Source organism: Aquarana catesbeiana, linkage group LG01, assembly GCF_042186555.1.
Source record: "Aquarana catesbeiana isolate 2022-GZ linkage group LG01, ASM4218655v1, whole genome shotgun sequence".
Taxonomy (NCBI): domain Eukaryota; kingdom Metazoa; phylum Chordata; class Amphibia; order Anura; family Ranidae; genus Aquarana; species Aquarana catesbeiana.
In genome coordinates this window covers 130,167,920-130,181,395 of record NC_133324.1, presented here as the reverse complement: position 1 = coordinate 130,181,395, position 13,476 = coordinate 130,167,920, and the positions used below count along the sequence as shown (strand labels likewise).

The 13,476-nt window shown below is 41.8% G+C and overlaps 1 protein-coding gene across 2 annotated transcripts in view; it reads right to left on the bottom strand.

The window, feature by feature from the left end:
* AP3B1 (adaptor related protein complex 3 subunit beta 1) overlaps positions 1–13,476 on the bottom strand; it is a 524,279-nt gene that overhangs the window by 173,843 nt on the left and 336,960 nt on the right. For both annotated transcript variants that reach the window (XM_073623849.1, XM_073623855.1), the window contains exon 20: positions 9,647–9,791. In XM_073623849.1, coding sequence (XP_073479950.1) covers positions 9,647–9,791 — 145 coding nt within the window. The remainder of the gene's footprint in view (positions 1–9,646; positions 9,792–13,476) is intronic.

Sequence of the window (13,476 nt, the reverse complement as noted above, 5' to 3'; positions counted from 1 at the left end):
ATTCTTTTACATAAATAAACCATACATTTCTTGATGTAAGCGTCTGATCACGCGCCTTCCACCCATTCCTACTAAACAGTCCTTTACAGACCACCCCTGGTCAGCAAAAGCAGCGGGACACGCTCCATCATCTCCCCCAGTCCTATCTCTGACTACAATACTACCTTTGTTTCACAGCAAACGATCTCACAAGCGCAGGAGTATTTTTCACCATATCTTGTTCACACTTTTGAATTGGCATGAACACTCAAGCGCTACACGAATCTAGTGTTTAGGTGGGTTTAAACTCACTTACACGCATCAAGCATTTTTTTCTGCCCCAAAGCTCCTCTCCTCAACGTGCTGGTGATAGTTTTTTTATTCTGCCTGTATCGCTTCTCTTATAATACTCCTGCAGCTGCTGCCTTAGAATAAGCAATGTGTTCACCCGACTGATAGCTTATGTCTTCACAGCCAGGTGCCCACAGCGCATACGCGAGCCAGGCTGTGCATTTTGAATGGTCTTGCAGTGTTCTGGAATCTGTGACTTGTCCCAGGTGACTGCAGGGAGGGAGGGGAACTTCCGGTTGGATCGCCTAAGCGATTCAAGTGGAAGTGGGTGTGGGTACCTGTCAAAACCAGGTGCCATTTGGAGAAGGGGGAGGGGGGTTTAGGCCTTAAAGTGGAACTTCCCTTTTGGGTGGAGCTCCGCTTTAAGTACATCCTACCAGTCTACAAATAAAAATGAAAATGTATTTTGAAATGTAATTTCTACACAGAACTGTATCATTGTTTAAGAAGAATTAACGTTTAATCAATTCTGTTTAACCAAATGATAAATTTGTACAATAATCTGTACTTTTCCCCCATCTCCGCTACATGCAATTTAAAACAATGCTATAACAGAACACTATAGTATTCTGTCATGCAGCGAGGAACACTGCATGTAGCTAGAACACACAAGAACATTTCCGAAAACATCAGCGGTAGAATCTAAAAGGGAGATGCTGCATGTGACAAGACTAGAAGGAATATGTAATGTACGTTGTGGGAACACTACAGAACATGAAGCTTTCCAAAGCAAACATATAGCAGAATGGGACCCCAAAATCTCAGCTTAGAAGAAAATGCGTAATTGGGAATGTATATCTGGGATTCTATTGTGCTTAAGTGTAGAGAAAAAGATGTGTGAAAACTTGAAACAGTAATTCTATACAGTCAACTAAGTAGGCTAAGAAATTAAATGCACCACAATAGGCGCAAGAATTAATGTCAAGTGTCATCCAATATTACAGAATTGTTTTCACCATAATAATTTCTCTTTTAAGTCCCATCAATAGGCCGACGTTCATTTCCCTGCAGAAGACAATGTGGGTCTCACAGAAGATGTGATGGGGACATTGCATCTAGATTCCCCCATTTACAATTCATCTTGTTAATAGAGACAGAAGCTGGATAAAAGCATATAGTAGATGAAGCAGGAGATTGAGGATTTCTCTTGTGCTATGCATTATTCATAGCTTCTGACTGCAAAGTGTAGAAAATGAGAATTTCACACCGCGCCAAGAGCCACAGAGACACGTGAAAAAGGCACATGAATTGCCGTTTACTGGCTGGATTTTACCTTGCCTTCCAAAATATTTATGTGTTCAGCATCATTCAAAACTCACATGCTCTGACTGATCACCGACCGGCACCTTGGATTGCCTCTTAAAAAGTTATCAGCCAGAAATACTTTAGCTATTTAAGACATGATAATGACACGTCCTGAAAGTGCTGCTCGGAGGGAAAGGACTATGAATATTTATATTTGTTTAGGCTTCGGCTCTGCATTCCTCCAAAAGTTTGAGCTTTCTGCTATGTCAGATTTTTTTTCTCTCTTAGGGATTTTAAATGACATAATTTGAACTGCATGTGCTAAAAAGAAACTGGCTACTAAAGTAGTATTCAAGTCCACATAAGCAGCTACTACCCGATGGTACAATATTACATGATAAAAGCTACTGCGCAATAGCAATGATCAATACCTAAAATGTTAATGCACAATGCATCTTCCTATTAGAGAGAATGCACAGGTAAAACAGGACCTCTTAAAAGGAGAAATTCACTTTTGGAGCATGTGATGTGGTATACCCACTCCTCTGTCACATTTAAAAATCAGCGCAGCTGTGAGGGGCTTCGCCAGTTTAGCCGTGCGATTCATTTACAGCAATCTGTGAATGAGAGAACTACAAGTCCCATCTATCACTGTTGCAGATGGCTTGAAGATCTCAATGAACTGCAGGGTGGGGTTGCTAATGAGCTCACTTACAGTTCAATCACAAACCTTGCAGTTCATCAGTGAAAGGTTGGAGTGACTTAGGACCAGGCAGATTCCCACTGATGCAGTAGATTACCTCCAGAATTTGACATGTGGTGACAGCATGGTATTAAAGCAATGCATAGGCTCAAGGTAAGAGGCAAGGTGTTACTCACAAAAGCAGGTGAGGATCAGATGGCTGGAGGTCAGTAGTCAACTCAGTGGAAAAAGGGTAAAAGAAAGTACTACGTGGCTCTTGCAAGCAGAAGATGCAGCAGGAAGATGCTTCCTAAATGGTGGCAGGAAAGAGAGCAAGGGGTCCTCTGAGTAGGACACTCCACCCAGAGGACCCCTTCGCAGTAAAACCAGAAATGGTGCACAATGGTGCCCAGAAACCTAAATAAATAAGGTAGCTCCTAAAGCTCAGACTGACCGGTCTACTTACAAAGAGTCTTCAGGGACAGGGCAAGTGCAGACACAATGTCAACAGCTCTGGACCTGTAAAACTTTTACCGTAATGGAGTCTGAAAAGCACTCCACAGAGAACCTAGTGCCTGAAGGTAACTTTTAGGCTATCCCTGCATTGTCCAGTTCACTGGGATCTGGACGTGGTACTTCAAATGCCAAGCTGAGGATGACTGCTTCACATAGCTGCAAACGAAGCAATAAAACTCCAGCAAGAATGAAGAGAAGAGTCTGGATTTAAGAGGAAAGAAAATAAAATTTTAAAAAATGCTGCTAAAAATTGGTTAATCTTTTACACTGTAAAGCTCAATGTTGATTCTCCTAGGCCACTAGCACACAAAAAAAAATTGAGGGTATGATAATAATAGGAGCAATCTTGAGCTGGCCCACAGTTATGGGGTTTTTTTTTTGCCAGTGTTCAATCCTCCTGTTGTGAAAGTATATCCTGAAGGTTAAAGACCTCCCTTGTCCCTCAATGGATGAGAAAAAGTTGTTTTTGAGTCAAAATAAAACTGATTTGCTAATGCTGACACCTGTCTACAGGAATAAAGACGGGCACACAAGCCGAATGTCGGGGTATTTTTGTGCAACCGAAAAAAAAAACTGTAGTGTGTACCAGGCTTAAGTATATTCATCAGCCCACCTTGGTATAATGATAGACTTGGCCTACATTTACATAAAACAGAGGGCATCACAAGCTGATGTTTTGCAACTGTCTAGACACATTGATAAAGTATGGTGTCAGGCAGTTCATATGCCATAGTTCTTTTCAGCCAGGTTTATATCTCTGCTTTGTACAAACATGCACATTACCATACAGCATGGGTTAGTGCTTGCGGAGTGCCTGAACAAATGGTACATACTATCATGCTTTGCCATCCAAAAAAGGGTCAGTTTACAGAGCATGTTAACACACTGCACAGGTGTGAAATTAGCCTTAAACCTACTCTATCTTTATTATTACTTCCATAAAAGTAAAAACATCTGCTTTGCAAGGCCAAATATGTTCTGAAAAGATGCTTGATTTAGTCAAAAAAAAAAAAAAAGAGCAACTATTCTATTCTGCCGTGCATAATCACAAACAGAGTTCCAAAACAAGGAGACTGCAGTTGTTGTAACAGTAATGACTTCACTGGTCTAGAAACAGCACAATGGCTCACTGCCTTGGGTTAGATTACCACAGCAAAATCTGCACACCCTGACACTGGACTGTAATCTTCACTGGAGCAGTGAATGATGTGAATGGTTCTTTAACCTCTGTAAAGTTTTGCAGGGAATTCTGCTGTGTGATTTAACAAGGGAAGTTATAGTTTACAGGAAAGATATTACAAGTCTTTAAGAGAAATTTATAGTCACAGCATATGTTTTCATTTAAGAACATCGGCATTGTAATAGCAATACAAACAATAACTATTTTTGACAATCTAGTATAAGATTACCTGAAAAATATCCATTCATGTTGTGAGTACTGCCTGTCTGCAGGTCACCTCTTAAGAACATTCTGGATCCTTGCATGCTTTGCAGCGTTTTCTCTGCTGTTTACTTTTAATTTGTATGGACTGCATAACCCACAGTACATTGCTGGCTGCAAGCAGTGATTCCTGTACAGGTTGTGCCTCCAGAAATTGAGAGGAGGTATCAGCACCACTGTAGTGCACAAGGCAGACTCTGAATTCTGTGACACAGCAGTGCATAGTGAATATGTAAATATGGAAAATGGAAAACTGCGCTCTGAAATAATGGAAAGCAGCTGGCACTCAGTAGACAAATCGTGTAAGCAAATACAAAATAATAATGCAGAGCTTGTAATTTGAAAAAAGATACAGTGCAATAAAAAAATATTAGTAAAAATATTGTGACATTAAAAACTGTTAATATGCACACAAATGATAAAACACAAATGCAACAGTGAATGAATAGTGAATACCGTGCTCTAATCAATAAACAAAATAAGTCATGAATGATTAAAGTCAAAAACTCCAAAATAAATGTTCATAAATCAAAAAGATCCAAATCCTTAGGTGAAGATGAAGATGTATGTAAAGGTACAATAGAATAACACTGGCCACTGGTTTGTGCAATCCATCACCTGAGAGTAAAATTATTATTATACAGGATTTATATAGCACCAACAGTTTACGTAGCGCTTTACAACTTAAGGGTAGACAGTACAAATACAATACACTTTATTACAGTAGGAATCAGAGGGTCCTGCTCCTTAGAGCTTACAATCTAAGAGGGAAGGTCAAGAGATACAAGAGGTAATAACTGTGGGTGATGTGCTGATTGAGAAGATAAACGTACAGTTGTTAGGTGGGGGCCAGATAGGCTTCTCTGAAGAGATCAGTTTTCAGGGATCGTCTGAAAGTGGATAAAGTTGGAGAAAATCGGATGGATTGGGGTAGAGCATTCCAGAGGATGGGAGAGGCTCTGGAGAAGTCCTGAAGGCGAGCATGGGATGAGGTGACAAGGAAGTTTGGAGGTCTTGGAAGGAGAGAAGAGAACGATTAGGTTGGTATTTTGAGACTAGGTTAGAGATGTAGCTGGGGGCCAGATTGTGGATGGCTTTGTAAGTTATAGTTAGTATCTTGAATTTAATTTGGTGACTGAGTGGCAGCCAATGGAGGGATTGGCAGAGGGGTATAGCAGACACTGAGCGGTTTGTGAGGTGGATGAGCCTGGCAGCAGCGTTAATGATAGACTGAAGTGGGGATAACCTATTTAGAGGTAAGCCAATGAGGAGGGAGTTGCAGTAGTCGAGGTGGGAGATGACCAGGGAGTGGATTGGAAGCTTTGTGGTGACATTGGTTAGGAAGGGGCGTATCTTGGGGATGTTGCGGAGGTTGAGGCGGCAAATTTTGGATAGTGATAGAATGTGGGGCCGAAAGGTTAGTTCAGAGTCCAGGATTACACCTAGGACCTTGGCGTGGGGGGATGGGTTGATAGTTGAGCCGTTGATATTGACAGAGAAATCAGGGGAAGTGGCACCTGAGGAAGGAAATATCATGAGCTCGGTTTTGGATAGGTTGAGTTTGAGGAAGTGATGTGACATCCAGGCTGATAGGTCTGCTAGTGAGTTGGTAATGCGTGAGGAGACAGATGGAGAGAGCTGGGGGGTGGAGAGATAGATTTGGGTGTCATCAGCGTAGAGATGATATTTAAAGCCGTGGGAGGCAATCAACTGACCCAGGGAGGTGGTTTAGATTGAAAAAAGGAGAGGTCCAAGAACAGAACCTTGGGGGACCCCAACAGAGAAAGGAAGAGGAGAGGAGGAAGTAGAGTTGTAAGTGACACTGAAGGAGCAGTGGGATAGTTAGGATGAGAACTAGCGAACAGTACAGTCACGGAGACCAATGGAGTGGAGTTTATTATGGAGGGGGTGGTCCACTGTGTCAAAGGCAGCAGAGAGATCCAGGAGAAGTAGTACAGAATAGTGTCCACTGGTTTTAGCCGTTAGTAGGTCATTTGGGAGTTTAAGGAGAGAAGTTTCCGTGGAGTGTTGAGGGCGAAATCCGGACTGAAGGGGATCAAGAAGTTTATTCATGGTCAGATGGTCACTTAGTCGGTTGTAGACCAGTCTTTTAACCACTTAAGGACTAGCCTCATTTTGGATTGTAGGTGTTTACATGTTTAAAACAGTTTTTTTTGCTAGAAAATTGCTTAGAACCCCCAAACATTATATATGGTTTTTCTTCTAACACCCTAGAGAATAAAATGGCGGTCGTTGCAATACTTTTTTTTGCACCGTATTTGCGCAGCAGTCTTAAAAGCGCACTTATTTTGGAAAAAATTCTCTTTTTTGAATAAAAAAATTAGACAACAGTAAAGTTAGCCCAATTTTTTTTTATATTGTGAAATATAATGTTATGCCAAGTAAATTGACACCCAACATGTCACGCTGCAAAAATTGCGCCCGCTCGTGGAATGGCATCAAACTTTTACCCTCAAAAATCTCCATAGGCGACGTTTAAAATTCTACAGGTTGCATATTTTGCGGTACAGAGGAGGTCTAGGGCTAAAATTATTGCTCTCGCTCTACTGGTCACGGCGATATCTCACGTGTGGTTTGACCACCGTTTTCATATGCGGGCGCTACTCGCGTATGCGTTCGCTTCTGTGCGCGAGCTCGTCGGGAGGGGGGGGGGTTAAAAAATTTTTTTTTAATTATTTATTTTACATTTTTTTTTTTAAACAGTAAAAATAAAGTGTCACTATGAATGTAAACATCCCTTGTAATAGAAAAAAGCATGACAGGACCTCTTAAATATGAGGTCTGGGGTCAAAAAGACCTCAGATCTCATATTTATACTAAAATGCAAAAAAAAAAAAAAAAAAGAAAAAAAAGAAAAAAAAAAAGCAATTTAAAAAAATGACATTTTGACGTCGCTTCCACCCAGCAGCATCATGGAGACGAGTGGGCGCCATCTGGATCCTGCTCCCTCACAATTTCTGGTAAGCGTGTCTATTTTACTCTCAGGTGGTGGATTGCACAAACCAGTGGCCAGTGGTTTTTCTACTGTGCTTTCACACAGGTATCTTCACCTAAGGATTTGGACTTTTTTTTTCATTCATTTTTTGATTTATGAACATTTTGGAGTTTTTGACCTTTAACCATTCATTGCTTATTTTGTTTATTGATTAGAGCACACTATTAATTTACTGATGTATTTTTGTTTTGTCACTTGTGTGCATATTAACAGTTTTCTATGTCACATTACTTTTACAAATGTGTTTATTGCACTGTATATTTTTACAAGCGCTGCACTATTACTTTTCATAGTGAATATGTGTCAAATAATTTAAGGTGGTGACGTGTAAGGATTTTCACAAAGTTTGTTCGTAAACTTCAAGAGTAATAGGAATAGGCTAGGAATAATTGAAGTACAGTGTAGAAATGAATATACAATCTTATATTTTGACCATAGATACACTTTAAATGCAGGAATGTACAGTATCTCACAAAAGTGAGTACACCCCTCACATTTTTGTAAATATTTTATTATATCTTTTCATGTGACAATACTGAAGAAATTACACTTTGCTACAATGTAAAGTAGTGAGTGTACAGCTTGTATAACAGAGTAAATTTGCTGTCACCTAAAAATAACTCAACAAACAGCCATTAATGTCTAAACCACTGGCAACAAAAGCGAGTACACCCCTAAGTGAAATGTCAAAATTGGGCCACTTAGCCATTATTCCTCCCCGGTGACATGTGACTCGTTAGTGTTACAAGGTTTCAGGTGTGAATGGGGAGCAGGTGTGTTAAATTTGGTGTTATCGCTCACACTCTCTCATACTGGTCACTGGAAGTTCAACATGGCACCTAATGGCAAAGAACTCTGAGGATCTGAAAAAAAAAAAAAATTGCTGCTCTACATAAAGATGACCTAGACCAGGGATTTGCAATTAGCGGACCTCCAGCTGTTGCAGAACTACAAAACCCATGAAGCATAGCAAGACTGACAGCCACAAGCATGACACCCAGAGACATGATGGGACTTGTAGTTTTGCAACAGCTGGAGGTCCACTAATTGCATATCTCTGACCTAGACTATAAGAAGATTGCCAAGACCCTGAAACTGAGCTTCAGCATGGTGGCCAAGACCATACAGTGGTTTAACAGGACAGGCTCCACTCAAAACAGGCCTTGCCATGGTCTACCAAAGAAGATGAGTGCACGTACTCAGCGTCATAACCAGATGTTGTCTTTGGGAAAAAAAACGTATGAGTGATTCCAGCAATGCTGTAAAGGTTGAAGGGGTGGGGGATCAGCCTGTCAGTGCGCAGCCAATGCGCCGCACACTGCATCAGATTGGTCTCCATGGCGGTCATCCCAGAAGGAAGCCTCTTCTAAAGATGACACACAAGAAAGCCAGCAAACAGTTTGTTGAAGACAAGCAGACTAAGGGACTTGGATTACTGGAACCACATCCTGCGGTCTGATGAGACCAAGATAAACGCATTTGGTTCAGATGGTGTCAAGCGTGTGTGGCGGCAACCAGGTGAGGAGTACAAAGACAAGTGTGTCTTGCCTACAGTCAAGCATAGTGGTGGGAGTGTCATGGTCTGGGGCTTCATGAGTGCTGCCGATACTGGGGAGCTAAAGTTCATTGAGGGAACCATGGAATGCCAACATGTACTGTGACATACTGAAGCAGAGCATGATCCCTTCCCTTCAGAGACTGGGCTGCAGGGCAGTATTCCAACATAATGACCCCAAAAACACCTCCAAGATGACGACTGCATTGCTAAAGAAGCTGAGGGTAAAGGTGATGGACTGGCCAAGCATGTCTCCAGATCTAAACCCTATTGAGCATCTGTGGGGCATCCTCAAATGGGAGGTTGAGGAGCGCAAGGTCTCCAACATCCACCAGCTCTGTGATGAAGGCGTAGAAGAGGACTCCAGTGGCAACCTGTGAAGCTCTGGTGAACGCCATGCCCAAGAGGGTTAAGGCAGTGCTGGAAAATAATGGTGACCACACAAAATATTGACACTTTGGACCCAATTTGGACATTTTCACTTAGGGGTGTACTCACTTTTGTTGCCAGCAGGTTAGACATTAATAACTGTGTTTTATTTTGATGGGACAGCAAATTTACACTGTTATACAATCTGTACACTCACTACTTTACATTGTAGAAAAGTGTCATTTCTTCACTGTTGTCACATGAAAAGATGGAATAAAATATTTACAAAAATGTGAGGAGTGTACTCACTTTTGTGAGATAGCGTATTTTCCTTCAATCTGTATAAATCTGTATAAATAAATATGCTAAAGATGGAATAAAATATTTACAAAAATGTGAGGAGTCTACTCACTTTTGTAAATCTGTATAAATAAATATGCTCTACCCAAGTTACCAAGTAATGAGATCACCACAATGAGCCATGTATCTTACCTTGCTGTTGGTGATATTTTTTGGTGTCTGTATCTCAGAGTCACTATCAACTTCTGACCCTGAATCAGAGTTTGAACTTTCGCTTGAAGAAGAACTGGAATCTTCACTTTCTGCAGTGACTTCATTCTCTTCATCCTCAGACTCACTATAAATGCAGACATTCAACTTATTTAAATATTGTTTGATCTTGTCAAGGTACTTTTATTTATTTATTGTTAAAGAGTATATAAATCCAACATTTCATATTCCTGATATGTGCCTGCTGTACCATTTACTTGTATGACACATTATAGAATAATATACTTTTTATTTAAAAATACTTTTTCTTTAAAGTAAAACAATTTTTCAAAGACACAGATTAAACTAGTAAAAGTGCGTTTTTTTTTTTTAGCTTTGTTACATTTTTGTCTATGGATTGCAAAAAACTTAACAAAAAAATGCAAGTTAGACTTAACGTTAACTTGTTTTCCAATAGGCTTTCAGGACAGCACCCGAGAGATCATGGCTCCTCCTCCCACAGGAAACACCTCCTCAATTAAGTCTTTAATTGGAGTCCTCCACGTTGCCTCGTCAGTTGTTTGTAGAGAACTCCAGCCCCAGCTGCAACACATAAGTGACAGTTATATCATAGTATTACAGCAACAGCATAAAAAAAGGGCGGGTTACTGCTGTCCTGAAAGCCTATTGGAAAACAAGTTACCGGTAAGTCTAACTTGCATTTTTCCAAAACGTCTTTCAGGACAGCACCCGAGAGGATAATCGAGACTTACTCCATTTAGGGTGTGACAACAGCCTGTAAGACTTTTCTTCCAAAAGCCTGGTCCCCAGCCGTCATGAGGTCTAACCTATAATGATGGGCAAAGGTTGTCAGACTTGTCCAAGTAGCTGCCTTACAGATTTATTCGGGGGTGGCGCTAGCTTTTTCTGCCCAACTCACCGCCAAAGCTCTTGTAGAAAGAGCCGGACATTCACTGGACTCTCTTGACCTGTAAGGGAATAGGCTTCTGAGATAGCCATTCTCAACCATCTGGCAATGGTTCCTCTGGAAGCTTGTCTTCCTTTTTTATTACCGGAAAATAAAACAAATAGAGCATCTGAACATCTAAAGTCTTTAGTGTTTTCCCAAGTAACTCAAGACTGCTGTTTTAACATCCAGGGTATGGAATTCTTCTTCCTTCTTACCCGATGGATTAGAACAAAAGGTAGGAAGTATTATCTCCTGAGTTCGATTCTGGACCGAAGCGACCTTCGGTAAAAAATTAGGATCCGTCTTCAGAACAATTCGGTCTTAAAAAATGGAAAAGAATGGCTCCCTGATTGATAAGGCTTGCAGCTCACTGACTCTTCGAGCTGTTGTAACAGCCACTAAAAGTAACTAATTTCAGGGAGGCTAAATTAATGGGCTCAAAAGGTTCCCTGGTCAGGGCCTGTAGAACAACTGATAAGTCCCATGCTGGACACCTTTTGATCACCACTGGTCTAGACCGGGTGAGAGCTTTGAAAAATCTAATCACTAAGGGTTCTGACGAAATGGATTTTTCCAGAAATACCCCCAGCGCAGCAACTTGAACCTTGAGGGTGCTGACCGCTTGGCCCTTGTCCGCTCCTTCTTGCAGAAATTCCAGAACAGAGGAAATTTGTTTTGGTGATCTGTCAGATGCTGTGCACCAGGAGTTGAAGACTTTCCAAACCTTGGAATATATTGCTCTTGTAACCTCCTTTCTGCTGGATAGGAGGGTAGCCACCAATCTATCTGAGAAACCTTTTCTCTTCAAGAGCTGTTCCTCAGTAGCCAAGCCATGAGTTTTAGCTTTGCTACTTCCTGGTGAAGCAGAGGACCTTGTAACAGAAGGTCTTTCCTTAACGGAAGATGCCAATACGGTTTTAGTTGCACCTGAAGAAGGGATGAAAACCAAGGCCTTTTGGGCCAGAAGGGAGTGATGAGGATCACTGTTGTATACTCCTTCCTGATTTTTGCTATGACCCAAGGGATAAGCTGAAACGGGGGGAATGCGTAACAGAGGTGAAATTTCCAACTGTGTGCCAGAGCATCCATTCCCAGTGAGGACTCATTCCTGTTCAGGGAGAAGAAACGAGACACTTGCGAGTTTTCCTGGGTCGCCAAGAGATCCACTCTTGGGCACCCCCACTTGTTCACGATCAAATGGAAGACCTCTGGATTCAATTGCCACTCCGCTTCCAATACCTGGTTGCTGCTGAAGAAGTCCGCTACCCTGTTTAGGGTCCCCTTTAAGTGGACTGTGGACAAGGATAGCGTATGGAGCTCTGCCCAACTTAGAATGCTTCTTGCTAGGTTTTGCAGAACTCTGCTTCTGGTTCCCCCCTGTCTGTTTATGTAGGCCACCGCCGTGGTGTTGTCTGACAGGATCGGAGTATGCTGTCCCTGGACTTCTTTTGCAAAGGTCAATAAGGCTATCTCTATATCTTTTAGTTCCCCCCAATTTGAGGGAACTAAACCCCTGGGCCCACCGACCGTTCATATGAGCCCCCCAACCCCAGGAACTGGCATCGGTTGTTAACCTTACCTGGGTTGGGAAAGACCATAACAGACCCTCTAAATATCTTGTCTGGTTCTTCCACCACCAAAGACTCCTTTTCACCGATGTAGGGATCTTCACTAGTGAATCCGGCTGGTGATTCCAGGTTTTTAAAGAGGAAACTTTGCAGAGGTCTGAAATGGAGCTTTGCCAACTGGACGGCCGGTATGGAAGAGGTCAGGGTTCCTAATGCTGACAGGACCTTCCTGATGAACAGAATTTGATTGGACTGTAGCAGTGACACCACTTGCACTAACTTTTTCTGTTCTTCCTCTGGAAGAAAGATTTTTTGCTCCAAAGAGTTGATATGGAAACCCAGGAATAACACTTCCTGTGAGGGAATCAGATTTGATTTTTTAAGGTTTAAGATCCACCCAATGGACTCTAGGTGAACACGCGCTCTGAGCAAGTTTTCTTGAAGACCTTCTCTGGTTTGAGCAAAAAACAGCAGATCGTCCAGATAAGGAATAACTGAGATTCCTTCTAGACGCAGAGGCGCCAATGCTTCGGCCATTATTTTCGTGAACATCCTTGAGGATGATGACAGACCAAACGGGAGTGCTCTGAATTGCAGATGTACCACCTTCTTCCCTTCTTTCAGTGCTAAACTCAGATATTTCTGTGACCTGGTGGCAATAGGAATGTGGAGGTAGGCATCTTGTAAATCGATTGATGCCATGTAGAACCCTTGATACAGGAGGTTTCTTACTGAAAAAAATGGAATCCATCTGAAACCTTCTGTACTCTACTGATTTGTTCAGCATTTTGAGATTCAGGATGAGGCCTTACTTTCCTGAAGGTTTCTGAACGAGGAATACATGTGAGTAGAAACCCTGGAAGAACTCCCCTGTCGGGATTAAACAAAGATAGTTACCACCGCTCTAGGCTGTTCAGGTTCAAATCTCCTGTCCTCCACTTGTGAAAGGGTGAGAGCTCCAGGTGCTGGCAATTACTGGTACAATTGTATACGTGCAGGAAAAAGATCTTGACAGCCGCACTCCGGAATTGACAAATAAAATCTTCTTTATTCAAAAAGTGGCATAAAATTAGTACATGACACCGCTGGAGCAAGACAGCTAAGCCGCTGACGCGTTTCACACTCTTGCGGAGCGCTTACTCATAGCTGGCTTACATAAAAGTGATTACCATTTTTATACATAAAACATGCATGTCACGTGATCTAACGTTAATGAGATAATGCTGGGCAGCTGATGATTTGGCTGCATGAGATCTCAATGCTCGTTTGGCTAGGTTTAATGACATGAAGTGGAA